The 21,269-nt window shown below is 42.3% G+C and overlaps 1 protein-coding gene across 1 annotated transcript; it reads right to left on the bottom strand.

The window, feature by feature from the left end:
- Positions 1–1,589: 1,589 nt before the first annotated feature.
- Positions 1,590–19,050, bottom strand: tmprss6 (transmembrane serine protease 6). The gene is made up of 18 exons (XM_083973749.1): positions 18,804–19,050; positions 17,751–17,883; positions 17,248–17,390; positions 16,570–16,637; positions 14,085–14,272; positions 13,928–13,969; positions 12,870–13,074; positions 12,642–12,778; positions 11,097–11,209; positions 10,865–10,974; positions 9,714–9,856; positions 9,460–9,558; positions 8,687–8,800; positions 8,462–8,578; positions 7,899–8,067; positions 6,294–6,571; positions 2,867–3,003; positions 1,590–2,109 (listed from the first exon to the last, which is right to left on the bottom strand). The coding sequence occupies exons 1-18, from the start codon at positions 18,900–18,902 to the stop codon at positions 1,945–1,947; spliced, it is 2,460 nt and encodes an 819-aa protein (XP_083829875.1). The 5' UTR covers positions 18,903–19,050; the 3' UTR covers positions 1,590–1,944.
- Positions 19,051–21,269: the final 2,219 nt, after the last annotated feature.

Raw genomic sequence — 21,269 nt, 5'->3', positions numbered from 1 at the left:
TGTGTTAAACAGCGCCCTCGGATGGTGGCTAAAGGGGAAAAAATGTGAATTTTTAAGAACCTGCAATCCTTTAATGCGATTTAATTTAATCCCGGTACTGTTTAGGAAACAAATCTCCCATTGTAGGATGTGAAACATTGTTCACAACAGCCTTTAAAACATGGTTCATGTTAAACTGTGAAGGTCAGAACAAGCATTGAACATCACTATGTGGGCAACGGCCCTGATGGATGTTTTCTGTGGCCCCCAGAGGCCGGTTTGAGCACTGTAGTTATGCTTCATAGAGCAGGACTGTCATTATGGTTTACAGCCTAATAAAATATCAATTACACTGAAAATGAGAACTTCCAAATATTGAAGAATCCCCCGAGGATTCGGGCTCATTTCCAGAGTGAAAAAGATGAGGAGAAGGTAATGAGACGCAGAGGAGAACAGGGAAGATGGAGAGGAACACTACATAGATAGATGGATGGATAGAAAGTAAGTCTGCCCTTCATTCACCAGATTCTGATCCGACTTCCAAGAATAACCCCCCTCCCACCCACACCCCCGGCTCTCCGTCCCAGTTTTGTTTACGAATCACAATGACTCATGAGCTTCCAGCCAAGGGAGGGGATGCCAAAGCTCTGGCACCTGCTCCCAGTCCCTTTGAGAATATTGTTGTTGATAATAAAATCAGCCGGGGGAAAAAAAAGAAAAGAAAAGAAAAATTGCCTCCTCTCCGTGGACACAGTGATTCATCGACCCCCAAAAATAACCAGTTACGCTCTGAAAAGTGGCTTGTGAAAGAAAACATTAAACATTACACCTGCAAAGCTGCAAAAACTGTCTTGTGAAATCATGATGCCAGAGGATCGAGCACGACCTCGGCTGCAGGTGCATGGTTCTCCACAAGGGGGTGCTGTCAGTCAGAGACTCATATGTTGTAGAGTAGATTTTAGACATGCCGGCGCATGTGCATAGCGCTTGTAATGGTGACGTCATTTGGTTGGTCCATAACCTTGGTACAGACTGAACTATTGGATAAATAACCATGACTGTTAGGTGTTGTCCCCAGATGTGCATCAGATCAGACTGATGACCTATTGACCCCTTGACCTCTCACTACCTGTAAGATCAACTTTTTTCCCCACCCTCATACATTTCTGAACATCTAATTTTTCATTATACTTGCACAACAAAATTGGTGCAGATATTCATGGTTTCCAGATGACGCGTCATCCTTGACTTCTGCTCTTGTGCCACCATGAGATTGATATGGATTATGGTGATACTGTGATGACATTCATCCTCAGTTTTCATCTAGAGGCACAACCATTACCTAATACCAATTTAATTAATCTGTTTAAAAACAAGAAACTAACAAAATTCCCATAAGGCTTAGCTGCATGTTGTGTTCAGGACTAATTAGCAAATGTTGAGCTGAGATAAGGAGTAGAGTATTACAACAGCAAGTAAGTGTTGTTATTTTCAATGTTAGGAGGCTAGCATTAGCATTTAGCTTAGAGTATCCCAGTAACCACTGCTAACATGGCTGCAGACTGGTCTTGTTGTATGTACTCAACAAACATAGTGCATTACAAACTTGATTTATAAAACAGATGCATTTTTTATTTCAGAAAATGATTGAAATTCATACCAGGTTGTAAAAGGTTTATATTAAGTTTTGCATCTATGATTATTATAAGTAAGATTTTATTTTTGGCATTTTTTCTGTAACTGTATTCTGGATAAACACTTTATAAAATCTGATCTGAAAGGTTTCACATAAATATTCTTTAGTTTATCACTCCATGACTTCAGAATAAAGCCTTCAAAAACCATGTTGTTGTATGACTGAGGAGGAATCTTAAATCACCTGCCAGTCCGGTCAGATAATGTCTGAGTTTGCACCAGGGGGTGACGTGGATATTGATGGAGGGGATGATGACGCTGCTCGGTGACTCAGGGGGTGCTGATGACCTGCTGGATCCAGTCGGTGAGCCTGGTGATGCGGGTGTAGACGCCGTAGTAGTCTGGGCGCCCGCAGCCTTTGCCCCAGCTCACCACCCCGGACAGAAACCAGCGACCCGACGGCTCCTGGCAGACCAAGGGGCCTCCAGAGTCTCCCTGACAGAGACAACCGATGTTAAAAAGGGGGGCAGAGAGTGAGATTTTAATGGCTCCGCGGCAGAAAATGACCGTGATAATTGACAAGGCTGTTAGACCGGTGACTCAACTATGACATCACCTGCTGTTTCCATGTCTGGCACGAATTCACATGTAAAACTGAGATGCACTGTGGCTAATGGGTGTATATCCAAGGCCCCCTGACCCAAACCTTCAATTACTTTCCATGGGTTTTGTTTGATTCAGTCAAAAACAAACACATAAATCAGTCACAACATTAAAAAGCAGCCACCTATTTCAATGTTATGGCTGATTGGCGTAAATTAAAATGCATTCATTTGGACACTTGGGGGCAGCACAACAAGCACTCAACACATGGCACACAAAGGCATATGTCATTATAACCCTATGGAGGTGGATGTGTGTGCAAACTGCTGCCTTTTATATTAGATACAGACTAACATTAGTATATGGAGCTCTGTTTGTGTCCATCCAACAAATACAAGTTCAATACCCTCTATTTATTCAGCTGTGTTTACTTTGCTTCTGTCTGTGAGACTAAACTTTCACAATAAAGGTGCAGGCTGTGCCCTTGAATCTTTATGGTGATAAACCTCCACCACTGTGAGTGTTTATCTTTAATTTCACACAGTAATTTGATCCAGAAGAATCTGATTATAATGCATTTAAATCAAACTGGAATGAGAAATGAAATGAGGGGGAAAAAAAGTGCTTGATTCTGTTGGATGCAACATACCTGACAGGCATCCTTCTCTCCAATGCGGTAACCGGCACAAAGCATTCTGGGAGTGACCAGGTGGCCGTAGGAGCGAACACAGGCCTCCTCACTGACCAGGTGCACATCCACCTTCTGAAGCACATTACTGGCACTGCCTGGAGGAGGTCAGAGGGGGGTCAAAGGTCAGAGGTTAGAGGTCGTCTCGTTAGAAGCGTAAAATGTGCATTTATCTCCCCACCATCAAATGTATAAATGTTTAAAAGCACAACAACAAGCAGAAAGAAATCTCCTCCAAAAGGTCACGTCAGTTCATGTGAAAATATGTTTCCAACACATGGTGTGTAAAAACAGCCTCGACCATTAGGTTCATTATGATACGAGAAAGTACAACCCACACTCTTCCACCCACACCACTCTATTGTCTCCCATCAGTACAATTTTAATTAGTTAATTTCATGAGCGTCTGCTTCGTTATCGTAATAGCATGATAGCACCCACTCAGCTCCCTCATCTGTAACATCACAAAAACTCCCCGCACATTTCGTCTTCAAAGTGCCTCTCAATAAATGGGGCTTTTTTATAAAAAAAATACTGTTCGGCTCATAGAAGGTCACTTCCTGTGAAAATAATGCTTTATTTTGTGTAATACATACTGTGAGCCTGTGGAAAAAGAAAAAAAAAGGTTTTTTACGCTCATCCTGCAAGAGGGGTAAAATAACTTTAACAACATTCTTCAGAAGTCAAAAGCACCAAATAAAAGGCCACTTTAAAACTGTAAAGTTTATAAACCCACATAGTAATTTTAAGTGTCTCTTTACGAGGCGTGACGTGGTATTGTGTTCGGCCTACACAGACCAAAGCCTCAGGTTAAATGGAAATTATTATAATGTGTTATTTTGCAGAAACCAGTTTTGCAGAATTGCATTTCTTTGCACATTGTTTGGGGGTCAGTAGATTTTAATCATATAAATATAAATTATCAGCTAGATATCTGAGTAGAAACTGTAATTGTATTGACCAAGATAGTTTGTTTCCTCAATTAAAGTGAGCAGGTTTGCTGTGGTAATTAGCTAATTTACAATGTGACCGTGCTGTTTGCAATTAGCCTTGTGTTTCCTAAATGGAAAGACTGTGCACAACACCAAAATAAAAGTAGTAGCACTACATAATGTACTTTTAACTCCATGCACGTGAGCTGTAAATGAATATTTAGATCCACTAAGGCTGGATTGCACCAACAAGGTTTAATTTAATCTAAGATTAGCTCTAATCAGAGATTAGTAAAACTCAGTTTAAAATGAGTTAATCCATGTTTAAAATTAAGCAGAGCTCTGTTGCACCATTTAAAATTAATCTCAGTTTAGTAAAACTCAGTTTAACTGAATTTAAACTGATTTAAATCAGTAGGGACAAGTGTGTATAAAGGAAACGAATTAAAAATGCAAAATGGAGTTTTGTTCGTTGCAGTTTGTAAACAAAACATTCAAGCTGGGCAGCCTCAACTGTGTAGACTAGCCTCCTGCCCCTGACAGCAGCAGTCAAGACCGCAGAGGAAACGAAATACAGTCTGGGCCGATACCCGCCGTCACCAACACCAGGAGCCTCCAAGAGGGTCTGGTGTCACATGTTTTGTTTTGTTTTTTAAACAGGAGAGCCGAGCTGGGAAGACGGTGTTAGCAGTGGATGCTAACCGGATTTAGCATCGAGCTAGCTCCCCACAACGGTCCTCATACTTGTTACCAGTCGAGGCTTTAGTTGTCAGTGACGGTGGGGAATCGGTCTGCAGCTCCAGCGCTTCACTCAGACTGTATTTCTTTCTTTTGTCCTCCTGACTGCTGCTGAGAGAGAGAGAGACGTGCTAGCACTCGTTAGCATCAGAGACAGCTAGTGCAGCTAGCAGCCCTGAGCCTCCTACTCTGCTGCAGTAGCTTCACCGAGCTCCGTCAGAGAAAACACTGTCTCTCTCCGCCCAGAAACGTCTCTGTGCGCAACAAAACAAAGCAAAAGAGAGAAAATTGAGAGACAGAGCTGCCTGTCTCTCAATTTCCCTCAAGGAACTTCATAATTTTGCTCACTCCAGCTCAAAAATGCAGCCATTGAAAAAATTAAACCTCCTCCACTGTCAGTTTAAAATTAACCCTAGATCACAGTTTAAACTGGAGTTTAAAGTTCTGGTGCAACAGGATTAAAATTAAACTTAGTTTAGAGTAAAAATTAAACTGAGGTTTAAAGGGAGGTTTAAATCTAATCTGTCTTAATTTTGAACTAGGTTTAAAGTTTAGTGCAACCGAATTTAAACTTAAACCATGATTTAATCTGGTTTTAAAGTTAAACCTTGTTGGTGCAATCCAGCCTAACAGTTCCTAATATTAAAGGGATAGTTCAACATTTTGGTAAATTGGCCCATTGCCATAATCCCTATAGTTTTAGCAGTAGGTTTGTTACCTTTAATTTTCGGTGCAAGCTATTTTTAGAATGGCGGAGCAGAGCCATGAGCTGCTCAGAGCTATGTTACGGAGGCTATTGGTTTCCCTCACCAAACTCATCAAATACACAATCCAACAACTCCAAAACGCTCCGGTGGACAAGTTGTGACCTGCACATTCACCACGCTATGAGATAATAACAGAACGTTACCAGACAGAGTTGTTTTCAAAGTTAATTCATGCAAAACCACTGATGCACGTTCCCGTCAGAGGCAGATTTCGGCAAGCAGTCCCTGCATTTACCTTGAAAACAACTCCTAACTCTCATAGTGTAGCTCGGAGCAGCTCGTGGCTCTGCTCCGCCGTTCTAAAAATAGCTTGCACCGACAATTAAAGGTAACGAACCTACTGCTATGACTATAGGGATTATGGCAAATTTGCCAAAATGTTGAACTATCCCTTTAAGATAGTCTGCTAAAAGCACTATCCCTGCATCTGATCTGAAACTTTAAGATGATGCCGTTCATTGTGCTTACAGTAATTTCAAATAGTTTAAAACTGCACAAACGTTATGCCTGTAATATGACCATAAATTACTCAGTAGCACATGTTACATTAGGTTTGTCTAATCTGCGGTGTCTGTCTTATTCTTATTAAACAGAATAGATACTTCTACAGTAACTCTGAAACATTTCTCCATGGGTGCCAATGTAAATAAAACTGTAGCCTAATTGGCTGCTGAGTCTAATAAATTGCTCAACCTCATAAAACTGTTGCTGTAATTTTCCTAGTAATGCCACAGGTTGTGACGCTACAGTGACTTTCCAATTACACAGCTGATTGCATCTGGGTTTGACGGCACTAAAGAGGTTTCCTAGCAACCGATTTACATATATAGACAGTTGTAAAGTTGTAATGGAGCAACCTGATCTAATGGTTAATACTAATACTAATAGTCTTTATCCACCATCCACGTCACCCACGGATCCCGCCTCCCCCCCCGCTCTCTCCTTCCTCACCCCCCTCACGCAGAGCCCCCCAGCCGGTGACCCAGCAGAGCAGGCCCGGCTCCAGCTGGTGGGTGGGCGGGGGCAGGCAGGCGGGCCGAGCGTGTCCGGCCAGCAGCGCGGAGGCGGGCCGGTCCAGCTTCAGCAGGGCCAGGTCGTAGTCGTGGGACTCGTCGTCGTAGTATTGGTGCAGGTGGATGCGCTGCACTCGGGCCACCTCCTCCGTGGGGCTGCTGCGGCTGAGCAGGAGTTTACCCAGGTAGACCGTCCACACCGAGGGGGAGTAGAGGCTGCAGGAGGAGGAGGAGGAGGAGGAGGAGGAGGAGGAGGAGGAGGAGGAGGAGGAAAAGAGAAGTATGAGTTATCAGGTTCTTGCAAGAATCTGGAGATTTTTTGATATGAGCACTACAGGGGGTCATGGTATGAAATATCCAGGGAATTATTGTGATATTTGATAACACTTTATAATATGTGCACACTGTTAAGCATGAATAAATACTGAATTCTTTATTTATAACAAATTAATACTCATTAGTATGTAGTTTTTAATCTTAAAGGGATAGTTCAACATTTTGGCAAATTGGCCCATTGCCATAATTCATATAGTCATAGCATTAGGGTCATTACCTTTAATTGTCGGTGCAAGCTGTTTTTAGAACAGCGGAGCAGAGCCGCGAGCTGCTCAGAGCTACGCTACGGAGGCTCATGGGATTTCTTGGTTTCCCTCATCAAACTCATCAAATACACAATCCAACAACTCCAAAACGCTTTGGTGGACAAGTTGTGACCTGCACATTCACCACGCTATGAGATAATAACAGAACGTTACCAGACAGAGTTGTTTTAGAGGTAAATTCATGCAAAACTGCTGATGCACGTTCCCGTCGAGGCAGTTTTTCGGCAAGCAGTCTCTGCATTTGCCTCGAAAACAACGCTGTTTCGTGATGTTCCATGTATTCTGACGAACCTACTGCTATGACTATAGGGATTATGGCAATGGGCCAATTTGCCAAAATGTTGAACTATCCCTTTAACTAATGCTTAAAAGTGTGTACTTATTATAAAGTATTTGGTACATTTTCCTTTCCCCAGTACATACAAAACCCATAATATCTCAGTGATTCTATGTAAAGTTGCAGCCTGTCTGTGTGTATTTTACATCCAAAAGCCTCCTCATCCACAGAAATTTCAAGATTCACTGAACGCTGCACAGGCTTTTAATCACTTGGACGAAAAATTAAGTAGAGAAGTCTCGTTAATCCTGTACAGGATGTTGCAGTTATAGTTTTGGCCGGGATCCAGCCAAGTGGTTTTGGGCTTTGACAGACATAGGAGTATATAAATGTATAAATATGCTGGCTTAGAGCCAGACAGGCTGTTGCAGCTAAACCCTGGACATCAAAGCCACAACAGCAGGACTGAACTTAAAGGAGTTTTTTTGGAGGAAAAGATTTTTAAAAAAGGCAAACGTGCAAAAAAACCTGCTTCATCAGATTCAGTGAAGGGAATTAAAGGCTTTTAACTTCGACAAAGAGCCTGGGGGTGTGTGCTTGTTTTGGAAGCACTTTAACCTCAGTCATCAAACCACTTCCCCCTCTCTCTTCCTGCTGAACTCACCGGTCGTCATAGAAACAGTGGGCAGCAGACACAACCCACTGGCTGGAGATGAGCGCTCCCCCGCAGATGTGGGAGCCCCGCACCTGGAGGCTGGCCTGCCACGGCCACTCGCCCTCCGAGGCGTTGGTGCCCCCGACGATACGACTGGAGAACTGCCTCAGGCCGCAGTCTGAACACACATAAACACACAAAGAAATATTAAAACACCTGCATGAAAATATAACACAGCAAGAGTGTGTGTGTTAAAGACTGAATATACTGAAAGAATGTCTGAAAAGGTTAGTGAATAAAAGTTAAAGTAGGATGTGTGTTGTTATGTGTGTGTGTGTGTGCATATTCATTATTAGATTACAGTGTATTTACTTTAAGCCAGTGTGGGAGGGGAAGTGAGTAAAAACACAAGAGAAAGAACAGAAACTAATCTTATCAGATGCTGTTACTTACTTGTTTTCATTTTTATTAATACGCAGATTAATATTAAGCTTAAGAAAATCTTGTGAAAGTCAAAATTGAATTTAGGCTACTGTGTGAGTGTGAATGTGTGTATGTGTGTGTTATCTCACCACACTGTGTTTCATCTGAGGCGTCGGGGCAGTCGGTGACAGAGTCGCACTCTGGGTTCGGCTTCTTCAGACACGTCCCGTCAGCACACACATAGGTCTTATCTGTGCACTGCACACCTGGACACACACACACATATATAGAATCAGTTTTTTTCCCAGCTCCATTGCATTGCGGTCTGTCTCGGACTCATCACCTCCAGTAACACCGCGACATAATGAAGTTACCATCAGTACAGTTCATCTCGTCTGTGGCTTCGGGACAGTCTGGGTGATGGTCACACACCTTGTAGTAGTCCACACACTGGCTGTCCTCTGGACACCGGTACTGAGCTACACACACTGAAACACACACACACACATACACACAGCTCCACATACTTAATAACATTCAGTAATATGACAAAATTGATAGATAACAGACAATGGATGATTGTAAAACAGTGCACGGTGGGACATTTGGAGAAGTTATCATTTTGTTATGCAATAAATATTCTGTTTATCAAGGACGTCTTGTGTGTGATAAATGTGATTAATACCTATCAATAAGTGATAAATGGCTACTCCATGACCTAGAAATATCTACACATAAATAAAAAGCTGCCAAACATGACATGTTTTCACATTGTGAGATGTCGTGTGCCATCACAGCAGAGCAGACTCACAAAGAGAGGCCCATTAAAACAAATTAGCATCAGCATAAGGGCACGGCTTGTTTTCCCTCATGTCACCGATGTTGTCACAGTTCAGCCCTCAGCCTCTTTCTGTTATATGAGAGTGGGTAAGGTGTCACAAGGGGTGTGGTGGGGCTCTGTGGTTCGGTTCATCGCTGCAGACCACAAATCATCCACTATGAAAGATCTAAAACACGCTCAGCATCATCTTATACAGTTCAATAACTTTACGTGGACTTTTGGCCTCGATTTTCCTTCTGAATAGAAAATAATATACCAAAAATTATGCGTAAATCAGTTAATTTAAAGCATAAATAACATAGATACCACAGTTTCTTTCATCGAGCCCATTAGGACAGTCCTTGATCCCATCACAGGCAGGAACACACATGCCGTTAATGGAGCACAGAAACTGGTCTGGACAAGCTGGGAGACACACACACACACACACACACACACACACACACACACACACACACACACACACACACACAATTACAAAACAATAAAGTACAATTAATTAACTTTGCAGTAAATTAATTTGAATTTCTTTGCTCTCTCTTGTTTTTCACGCATCTTACGATCTGATAGGTTGAAGACGCTGTAGTGCAGCTGAAGGCCCGGCCCTGTGATTGACACCTCGGACGTCATGACAACGGTTGCCGTGGTGGAGAGCAGGAAAAGGCGCTCGCTGTAGGGCTGCAGACCCCTGGTGCCGCACAGTCTGAGAGAGAGGGACACAGACGCTGGAATCAAATGGGGGGGGGGGGGGGGGGGGTGCTCGAGGGGCGACAGGAAGGCTGTGGTGGAGGAGCACGGGTGTGAAAAAGGTTGTTGAAGTCACTTTTTTTTTAAACTTAACTGTTTGGTTAAGGCTCTGCAGAAAAGTAGAGGTTAAAACACACAAATTTATCAGATTATAAATAAATAAATGCCTGTATTGAAATAAAAATTTGTCACATATGGGACACCGCTGCCCCCTGTTGGTCAGCACATAACAAAACAATAAGGTCAGATAAACTAATACATTTTTAGTGTTTCTGTTTGCAGTTGAGACTGTTTGTGTCTTTTTTTTTTTTTTATAAAACGGATGGAAACGTTTGCACACCATGACCTGCTTGGAAAAACTTTGCGCCAACGTTTCCTGTCAAATACCAAAACCACACACACAGGTGGCTTCTATAAATACAGCTCAACTTATTTTGATGACATTTTCTGCAGTTGATCGTCGCTTCCACTGGTTTGGTTTAAAAAGATGAGAAGAGGGTCAATGCAAGGTGAAGGATTTTTTAAAATAGTTTGCTGTCAGTTATTTTCCTTCAGAGGTTTCACACCTGTGCAGTACACACATAAATTTTTTTTTTTTTATGGTCATCAGCGGCCTCAAAAAAACATGTTTATCAGTGAGTCACACAGATGCTACGTGATTATGTGCAGGCACAGAGTCAAAGCAGCACTGGACAGATGCATTTACTGGTGAATCTGTGATTGCACAGTTTTATTTTGTAAGCCAAATACCATTTATGTAAATTGACAGTCATTAGGTTTTCCCAATATTTGGAGATCTAATGACTTTGCTTTTATTTTCCGCCTCATTCTCCCATCTGGTTGCTCATGTTGTCAGTGTTGCGCTCGGATTTGAGGCTCAGGACTAAACAGACCGGACCTACCAAAACTGTTGGACAGCTGACAGCTCCCAACGATCCAAAAGACTCATTATGGCAGAGCCTACCTCCGGTTCTGGATGATCCACTGTCCCTGGGTGCAGGCCTGGTTGTAGCTGGCTCTGCTCAGCTCGTAGCCCTCAAACTCCAAAGACAGGCCCATTCCTGCACTTGGCATCTGGACACACACACACACACAAACAAGAAAATACAATGAGGAACATCTACGCACACACTACTCCGTGGAGGTGGAAATTGTGCATCAATGCAACAATCAGAAAGGATGAAGGGTTGTCTTACAATAAAGCCCCAGGTACAGTTGGTGTCGGGGGGGTAGTAGCTGGGGTAAAAAGGCGTCCTCAGTGTCCCCTGGACCCCCGACACTTGCATCAGCTCTATAGTGGAGTTACAGTCTGGGAAAGAAAAAGTCACGTGGATATCATGTTAAGTGTCAATGCTGGACTTTCTCCTCAGTCTACAACTGAAATAAATGAAAATGTTCTATTTCCCACATGACGTATCTCACTTTCCCTCTATTGCTACCAAGACGTATTCATGTGTAGCTTTGTGGTTTTGACTCTTACCAGTAGTCTTATTTGGCAAACATAATTCCCTCCTGCCTCTTTTCACTTCACATTCATCTAATAATAAGGAGGGGAAAAAAGCTTTTCTCTCCTTTCAGTCTGTTTGTGTAACATTTATTAAGTAGTTAAAGGGATAGTTCAACATTTTGGCAAATTTGCCATAATCCCTATAGTTTTAAGAGTAGCTTTCCTTACCTTTAATTGTCGGTGCAAGCTATTTTTAGAACGGCGGAACAGAGCCGTGAGCTGCTCAGAGCTACGCTACGGAGGCTCATGGGATTTCTTGGTTTCCCTCATCAAACTCACCAACATTAGATCAGGTTGCTCCATTACAACTTTACAACTGTCTATATAGTATGTAAATCGGTTGCTAGGAAACCTCTTTAGTGCCGTCAAACTCAGATGCAATCAGCTGTGTAATTGGAAAGTTACTGTAGCGTCACAACCTGTGGCATTACTAGGAAAATTACAGCAACAGTTTTATGTGGTTGAGCAATTTATTAGACTCAGCAGCCAATTAGGCTACAGTTTTATTTACATTATGTTTAATAAGAATAAGACAGACACCGCAGATTAGGCAAACCTAATGTAACATGTGCTACTGAGTAATTTATGGTCATATTACAGGCATAATGTTTGTGCAGTTTTAAACTATTTGAAATTACTGTAACGGCATCATCTTCAAGTTTCAGATCAGATGCAGCAATAGTGCTTTTAGCAGATTAGCTTAAAGGGATAGTTCAACATTTTGGCAAATTTGCCATAATCCCTATAGTCATAGCAGTAGGTTTGTTACATTTAATTGTCGGTGCAAGCTATTTTTAGAACGGTGGAGCAGAGGCGCGAGCTGCTCAGAGCTACGCTACGGAGGCTAATGGGATTTCTTAGTTTCCCTCATCAAAATCATCAAATACACAATCCAACAACTCCAAAACACTCCGGTGGACAAGTTCCTGCACATTCACCACACTATGAAATAATAACGGACAGTTGTTTTCGAGGAAATGCTGAGACTGCTTGCGGTTTTGCATGAATTTAACTCGAAAACAACTCTGTCTCGTAACGTTCTGTTATTATCTCATAGCGTGGTGAATGTGCAGGTCACAACTTGTCCACCAGAGCGTTTTGGAGTTGTTGGATTGTATTTTTGATGAGTTTGATGAGGGAAACCAAGAAATCCCATAGTCTCTGTAGCGTAGCTCTGAGCAGAATGTTGAACTATCCCTTTAAGAAAGCCTGGATGTTTATGTGGTCGTCTTACCCTTGCGGTCCCAGGCCTGTGCAGACAAAGAGAAAGGGTCCTTGTAGTTGTACAGACCCTGTTTCCAAACCACGGTCATCCACTCGCCTGAGGACACGACGTTGACCACACGCTCATGTCTGCTGCAGCCATACACCCTGGATGGAGAGAGGGGAAAGATGTACTGTAGGAGGTACTACGGGGCAAGTATCAGAATGATATAGTAATTTATCTGTGAAGGAAACTCACGATGTGATGAGGTGCGTGTCAGACGGGGTGAGGGAGTCGTACACCGCCAGCCGGTCCCGACACTCGGGCAGCAGCCACTCCATCTGCAGCTCCAGCCGGGAGCCGGGGGCGGCCTGCAGGTGCCACAGGCAGGAGGAGCACTGCGTGTCTGGGCCTCGGAGAGCTGTGCGGAGTCGGGACACCACCTTCTGATACCGGTAACAGTCTTAGGAAAACAAAGACAAAGGATATTGTTAGAGTCAAATCAGTCTTAGTTGAGAATTTAAATTTTAGTAGATCTGTCAGAGTTTGATTGTGCATGAACATCACTTAGTTGCTTTGGTTTCTCCCTATATTTAAACAATGAAAAAAAAAATCAATATTAGTGTGTTTTTAATTGTATTTTCTTTACCAAGAACACACACAAAAATATAAAATAATTAATTAAACAGTGTTTGGGAGTTATAGCACACCTAGTTAATAAGCTTAGTGGTTTTTGAAGGGTTATCTATCTTTATACATTTTGTTTTATTTAGTTTACTAAGTTAGAAATGACCTCCATTCAGGATCAACACATCCACTTATGTGGAAGCCAGTGGTGCTAATGATAGTTCTTTGCACTGCAGCTTTGCACTACTTTGTGTTTTATTTAGGGGAAATACCGAAGATGACTTTCTGTAACTTTAACCTTTGTGGCTTGTCACAGTGTTTCTATCTCCCTACCTGGAATAAAAGTCTGGCATCCAGCCAAGAGAGTTAAGATCAAGTCACATGCATCACATCACAGGGCTTAAACTATCACCTGCCCTGCTTTGTAATGGATTTGAGGAAGTTTGAGACACGCTGGAGTTTTCATTGTGAATTCCACCAATATCCCATGTTGAAATTCAGGAAACATGCATCATGTGAAGAAAGAATGTGTCATATCATCTGACTGTGCTGCCTGTTGTGTTTCTTTTGTTCAGCATTTATATAAAGTATACTCTAATTGTGCGGCTTACTAATTAAAACTAAATTACATTTTAAAAAATCAATAAAAATGAGAAATCATGAACAAGAAAATGAAAATAAAGTGATACCAAATGAAGCTTTCAAAAGTTCTATGACTTTGGAGTCGGTCTCTGTGGGGAGAAGGAAAAAAATCAGAAAAGAAATTAAGGCAAAATGAAAATCGTTTTTTCCTCCCTCTCATTATTTTATCCACTTTACACACACTGTCTCCTCTATTTCTCTCACCGCTGACAGACATGGAGGGCAAGTGGAGGATGTATCCATCAAAGCTGACCAGTTCTTCCTTCTCTGGCCCTCTGTACCCCCGGAGGCCGTCCTCCAGGCTCTTGGTGACCTTCTTCAGCGTGACCCCCCCAACATGGCTGCTGGGCACTGACATCACTAGGAAGAAGTGAGCCACAACACTTCCCTCCCTGCAGTTCATAAATGGAGAACCAAAACACACAAACACACACACACACACACACACACACACACACACACACACACACACACACACACACACACACACATTTTTAGGTGCATTGGTGCTTTAGACAAATTAAGTTTTGATGTTGAATGCAGAATCTGATTTAACATAGAGGTCACAAACACATAGCTGGATGATAGTGACGTGCAGTGACCTCTAGGACAGGGGGAGGCATGTGCAACACCTTCTCATCACAATCCATGCCATCTACACCAGCTGTTATTAAAGCGCAACTCATCTATAACAGGATCACGTTATTGGACCACCGCTCACATTTACACAACAAACCGTTAACAATTAATCCACACTCAAACCGAAGCAACAATAATGTTAACTGTAGTACTCAACAAGCTGTTATTAATGTTTACAACAGATATGACAGACAACCTGGGCTGTGTGTGTGCGTGCGTGTGTAAGAAAGAGAGGGACAGAGAGACAAAGTACGGTAGGTAAAACCAACGTCTCTGGTAAAACCTAACTTACCGAAGCTCAGACGTTGGTCTCCCGTCCTCAAATGAAGCTCATGAAGTTGTTGAGCCTCTCCCGGTACAGTTATCCATCACTGCAGATGAATTTAGCAGCTAAACTGCTGGACGCAAAACCCGAGGGGGCCGTCTGTGTGTTTACAATTCACCCGGCAGAGCAGAAGAGGCAGAGCAGCTCTGTGCCTCACTGAAATGCAACGAGACTGCGAGTGGCTTCTACGGCCGCTGCCTGGCCTGAGGTAAACTCCGTTGAGTCGCGGTTATTACTATGAACATCACCAAATGCTGACACATTTAAACCTGTGGTAAAGTTATCTGGGGAAAAAAAAAATTAAACCTTAGATTAACTAAATACTTTAATTATTCCTGACAGCCTCGGGGAGGCACTGCCTCCTCTGACTGCACGTCCTTGACAAGTCTTCAACACAAAGCTGAATTTTCAAACATGCCCCTTTGAGGCTGGCCCCGCCCACAACCATTAATGCTCGACGTCCAGGTCGGTCCAGGTCATAATACATCCATGGTCCAGGTACAGTTTGAAATATTTTAATATATGGTACATTCATTATTAATTTGTAGAATTTTTAGTATTTAATTTATTTTAATACTTTAAAGTGTAGGGCGGGTTTTTGTTTACTGTCCGCGAAAGCTAATCACGGCCTCATCAATTACTAGGCAACGTGAATGTGAAGCCAGAAGAAACGGAGAAGCTAACGGTTGTTGTAGCGTTAGCATTAGCCCGTAGCTATTAGCTAAAAATGGTCCGCTCGTACAGTACATGGATTAATAGTCCGGACTCCCGCTCATATATCATATCGGATATTTCGCAGAATGAAGACGGAGCTGGAGGAGCCACACACAGACCGCAGCAGCCCGGAGTCACAACAGCAACTCGTGTTAGCAATGCTACCAAAGGAATGCTACATAAACACAGACAGACAGCAGCCGCCTTCAGCTTCTAGAGAGAGAACCTGTTTAAAGTAAGTTGTGTGTGTGTGTGTGTGTGTGTGCGTGCGTGCGTGTGTGTGTGTGTGCGTGCGTGTGCGTGTGTGTGCGTGCGTGTGCGTGTTACTGTTAGCTCCCGCTCTGGTGTTTTCTTCCTCCATTAGTGGTCACGTGCGTCGCTCCACTGACTTTCTTCTAGTTGTTATCATAGATATATAATATTCATTATATTTCTATATCTATGGTTGTTATGCCTACTGTGATTTTGACTGTGACTGGTGCTGTTGATGCTGCTTTACACTTGTGCTGTGTGATTAATCTTAAGTCTCAGTGCTTTATGAATCAAACTTTTGTTGTCTGTTGTAAATGTTGACAATTGCTGTGGTGTTGATGGTTTTAGTGATGATGGTTCACCTGCCTCTGCAAACTGTAATGTGCTATGCAGAGTAAGGTCTCCTGTATTCACTGTAATCATCATCATCATCATTTTCTATAGTCAGTTACTTACACAGCCTTGTAAGTGCGCCTGATCGGTGCCAATCTGCAAGTGCGCTTTGAATGTTGCCAGCTTTGTTGCTGCTCTCCACCGTATAAACAGAACTTACTCTATTAAGATAAAAGGACTAATGTCTCTGGACATATTAAATCTGTTGTCAATATGTAACCTCGGAGAAAATGTGTTAGTGGTGCAAGAATATTAATATCATATTGGAATATCAAAAACATGTGGGCTATCCCCCCCCCCCCTTCATTTATTTACTATAATCTATGTTACTACTGAATCGTACATGAAAGAGTTTGATCCACATACCCGAAGGCGAAGACTTTGGTGTAGTTCAAGTATCGAGAGAGACTCGAGCCTTTCATTATCTTCTCTACCTGAAAGATAGAAAAAGAGACATTATCTCCTTCCCCCTGCTAGTTTTACTTGATTGTTTTTGTCCTTGTAGTTTAATGCCATCTATTTTTAGTGACACCTCTGTGTAGGGAGAGAAAAGCACTTAAAGGTGTACAGAAATGGCCGTTTGTCCTGTTTGTCGCGCCGAGTTGTCACGAGCTGCAACACGAGTTTACCCGAGTGAGGAAAACGAATTTGATTGGTCGTCATCGAGCGGGCGGGATATTCAAAGCTTGGGGCGAGGCTGAGCTCCGTGTGTGTGTGCGTGTCTCAGACGTTTGAATGACGGATGACGGATCCAATATCAGTGGCTGGTGAATCGTGTACAGGCTGACGTATAATCCGTGCGCCTGCATTATCCAATGCGAAAAAAAAATACACACTTTCATCCCGGATTTACTCAAAAATAGAATTTTGCACAAAGTTTGGCCTACAACGTCTGAAAGATGAGTTATCACATTCATTTTATGACCCAAAGTGGGCTCAAATTCAATTTTCTTTTCTGTACACCTTTAAGGCCATCCCTAAAGGATGTGCACAAAGTTATTCTTGTGCACATTGTTATCAAAGGAATTCATGGCCTCCGCTCACCATGGCCTTAACTCCCTTGGCCTCTTTCTTGAAGGCAGGGCTGTGGTGAGAAGACAGATCGGCTGAGAAGTTCCTGTTGAGGATGGTTATGTAGGCTGTGTACTGCTGCTGGACACGAGGCTCCAGCACCCAAACCCTGTACTCTGTTGGAGATAGAGATGAGAAGGCATCACAGCAGAAGTACTGATGGGTTTACAGCCCAGCTAGTTGCACTGTGACACCATCGGGGTTGGTGTCACAGTGCAACTAGCTAATTATGCTCAAAATGCAATGCAAATGAGAACATGCCAATGTTTATGAAGTGGCATGTTCAAAGTCTTTATCGTGTTAGTATGCTAAAATTTACCAATAAGTACAAAACACTAAATACAGTTTAGGCCATTACAAATGAAACAGAAATCCAATACTTGTTGAGTTGCTGAAAACTTTTACAAGCATTTAGTGAAAAATTCAACATCTGGTGACGATGAACGTCCGCACGAGAACGAGACCGAACCGCTCACCCAGGAAGTACCAGGCCAGTGTGGCTCCTGCAACAATGAGGAGGATGATGAGTATGACGAGGAGGGCCAGGAGACACTTGCAGGACCGAGTCTTCCTAATGGGCAGAGCCACAGATTGAGCACCAGCTTCTCCCTGTGGAGAGAAGAGACGAATCGCTGTGGTCTGTGAAGAATATGTGCTCTTTGTCAAAGTGTTCAAAACTGCAACGCAAAATCCAATCTGAGGTGGGTTTGTTTGTTTTTTCCATGCAGCTAGGGCACATTAGGACATTGAGGGCATAGTCGATGGTTTCCCAGTGGGTCATGTTTAGCTACAGGGTTGTCAGACTCTGCAGCAGTTTTCCTTCCCAGGGTGAAATGTATCCTCACACACCAACATAATAACATAATAAGGAATTCAGAATGACTTTACGTTTCTTATTTCCCACTAGTGATTCAGTTACAGTAGATTTTTAATTCCTTATCGTTGTTTTTTCTTGTGCCTTTCCTTCGTATGTCTTTATTATGTAATATTTAAATATCATCCTAAAATTACGGTCATTTTTTATTGTTAACCATCACGAATTATACGCGCAACTGAGATGATCCGATATACAAAAATAGCACTTTGTTTTTAAGCGTTGCAAAGGGCAGTTCCTTGGTACTGAAAAGTCATACTGAAATCGTTTAAACCACAGACGCCGATGTCGGGGACAGATTATGTTTTGGTGTAGGAGCAGGAAACTGACAGCAGCAGCTGCAACCTTTAGTCAGGAGCCTACACCTTTGAACTTGAATCCAGCCTAGATATCGTGCCTTTGGTGTATTTTGTTATTTCAAGACACAATGAACCCAAAGCTGTATGCAGAGATTTCTGTCTCTGGTCGAATCTTGTCAACAGTGAATCAAAACAAGTTCTTCGACTTGGTCACATTTCTATGAAAGGCCTGCTTATATAGACTTCTGTTATATGCTAGTTTGCTCTAACAACTCCACAGGTTTGTTACAGATAAATATAAGTGTACTGTTGGTGATAAATCTCAGACTGTAACTGTATTTCTTAGTATTACTGACCCCATTCTGCTGAGAAGTACTTGAAGTGACCCCTTGCTCCTGGTCACATGAAATCGACTTCTTCGAGCCCTGTCCAAGCGCCATTGGATCATTCCACATCCTATGTCCCTTGAGAAACCATCTTATCGTCCACAGGGCTCATCAGTGTCCGAATTTCCAGCTTAGTAGCCTTTATTTAGCATCTCTGGAGGTTACATATCCTGACATTTTGCTGCGCCGACAGACAGGGAACACAGAGAGCAGCACGTCTCTGTTTGTAAGTCCAAAGGTAAAAAAAAAAAAAATCAATATTTCCTGAAGCTCATTTGGATCTGATTGCAGTGGCAGGTTGAGTTAGGTTGATGTATGTTTATATGAGAGCAGATCAAAACCAAAATCCATGCAAAAAAGTCCCAACCAGTGTCTTGATGCATCAATGCAAAACAACAGTGGTGAGTCAGGCAGGCAGCAGCAGGTTCTCTGTCACTGATCATCGCCTGGCAACAGTGATGCTCTGAGTCAAGTCACCTGCACAGGTAAATCTAATGGGAATGATGCAGAGGCTGAGTTCATTTCACAAACATGAAATCCCAATAGGCTTTTAAACAGAGAAAGAAAGAAAGAGAGAGAGAGAGAGAGAGGCGGGGGGGTTGAGGAAGTGATTAGAGCAGAGGTGTCAAACTCATTTTATTTCAGGGGCCACATAGAGCGCAATTTGATTTCAAGTGGGCCGGACCAGTGAAATAATAGTATAATAACCTATAAATAACAAGAACTTTAAATATCCCCTTTGATTTAGTGTAAATGTACCCTCCTTTTACAAAACATGTTATGAACAATCTGAAACTTCTTGAGGAAAATACTTGCAATTTGAACAATATTATGCCTCTTCTGGCTTCTATGTAATTTTCACTCTTGGCAAATTGAACAGATATTATGCATATTCGGTTTTGGCCCGCGGGCCATATGTTTGACATCCCTGGATTAGAGCCTTAGAGCTGCCTAAAGGTTATCTGTGTTTTTTTTCTCACGTGTTGTCATGGGTTAGATTTGCATTACAGTGCGGCTTCATGTGTCTGACTTCTAAGATGTTACAAGAGCACAGGGGGTTGAAATCCCCTGTACTCTAGGGCTGTCAATCTTTCCCCAAAATCAGGTTCGAATTTCTAACCCATCTTATGTTAAATATTCGACTAATATTCGGATTTTTAATGCTTTTTTTGTTTGTTTGTTTTTTTGAGCTCATTATATGGGGGGGGGGGGGGGGGGGGGGGGGGGCAGCGATGACGGTGTCGACACAGCAGAACGAACCTGCATAGGAGCTGTCCATGGTTACTTAACCAAAAGTCTCTAAGTGTTAAACAAAGAGAACTATGGAAAAATACATAACTTATCTTGACGTGAACCATATGTTGCGGTAAAAAAAAAAGAAAAAGAAAAAGAAGGATCGTTGATTCGGTGGAAACACGGCTTCACAGGCGCCTCGCGGGGGCTGCGGGGTTAGGGCACAGAGTAACTTGTGGTGCAACAGATCACAGCTGATCCGTGACCAGCACACATGTGGTCCGCGGATCGATCAATTAAAAAAAAAAAAGGTGTGTGTGTAGAGTGGGGACGCATACGCGCACCGTGGCAGCCGAATGAACGGGCAATTAAAAAAAACTCTGCTTGTATATTTGAAGCTGCAGCTTTACCTTGTGCACAACAATAACGGCATGTTGTTTTATGTGTACTACTCTGAACGTCGCGACGCACCACGTTAATTTGCCTCATTAAAAACGTTCGAACGTCAGTTTCCACCTTCGAATGTTCTCATTTTGATTAACATTCGAATTGTATTCGAATAGCGAAGTTCGTTCTGACAGCCCTACTGTACTCGCATAGTTGGTCATACTTTTATACATTTAGCTTCTACAACAGACATCCCCTTTGTTTTCTCTTACAAACTTTACCTAGTTGGGTCATTAAACACAGTATTTAAAACTATATGCTGAAAGCAAAGTAATTTATGCAAGTACATGTACTCTGTACTCTTATTTATTTCCATTGCACTACATTTCAAAGAGAAGTATTGCTGTTTTAACTACATTAATTTGACAGAGTAAAACAAACAAGATAATGTAAGACACAATAGTTTTATTTAATGTAAGACTTGCATTGAACAGTCAGCTTTTTCAATATTTACATCACATATTTCCGCACAGTGCTAATTGAAAATAACAACAAATAGCCTACATTTAGATGGCACATGAGTGGCAAAAGAGGATCACTTCAGCTGTTCATGAAAGTCTCTGAAAGACAGCCAGTGGGAACAGTACCAGTTTGGTGAGGTAGGAATACATTCATACTTGTCTTCAACAATAAGACACCTGAATGATTTTAAAATATATAAAAAAAATCAGTTCAGCTACTATTTTATGGTTCAGAGTACTTTTCAATCTTTCCCCAAAATCAGGTTCGAATTTCTAACCCATCTTATGTTAAATA

The sequence above is a fragment of the Trachurus trachurus genome (genome assembly GCF_905171665.1).
Source record: "Trachurus trachurus genome assembly, chromosome: 1".
NCBI classification, from domain to species: domain Eukaryota; kingdom Metazoa; phylum Chordata; class Actinopteri; order Carangiformes; family Carangidae; genus Trachurus; species Trachurus trachurus.
This window is presented reverse-complemented; position numbering and strand designations above follow the sequence as displayed.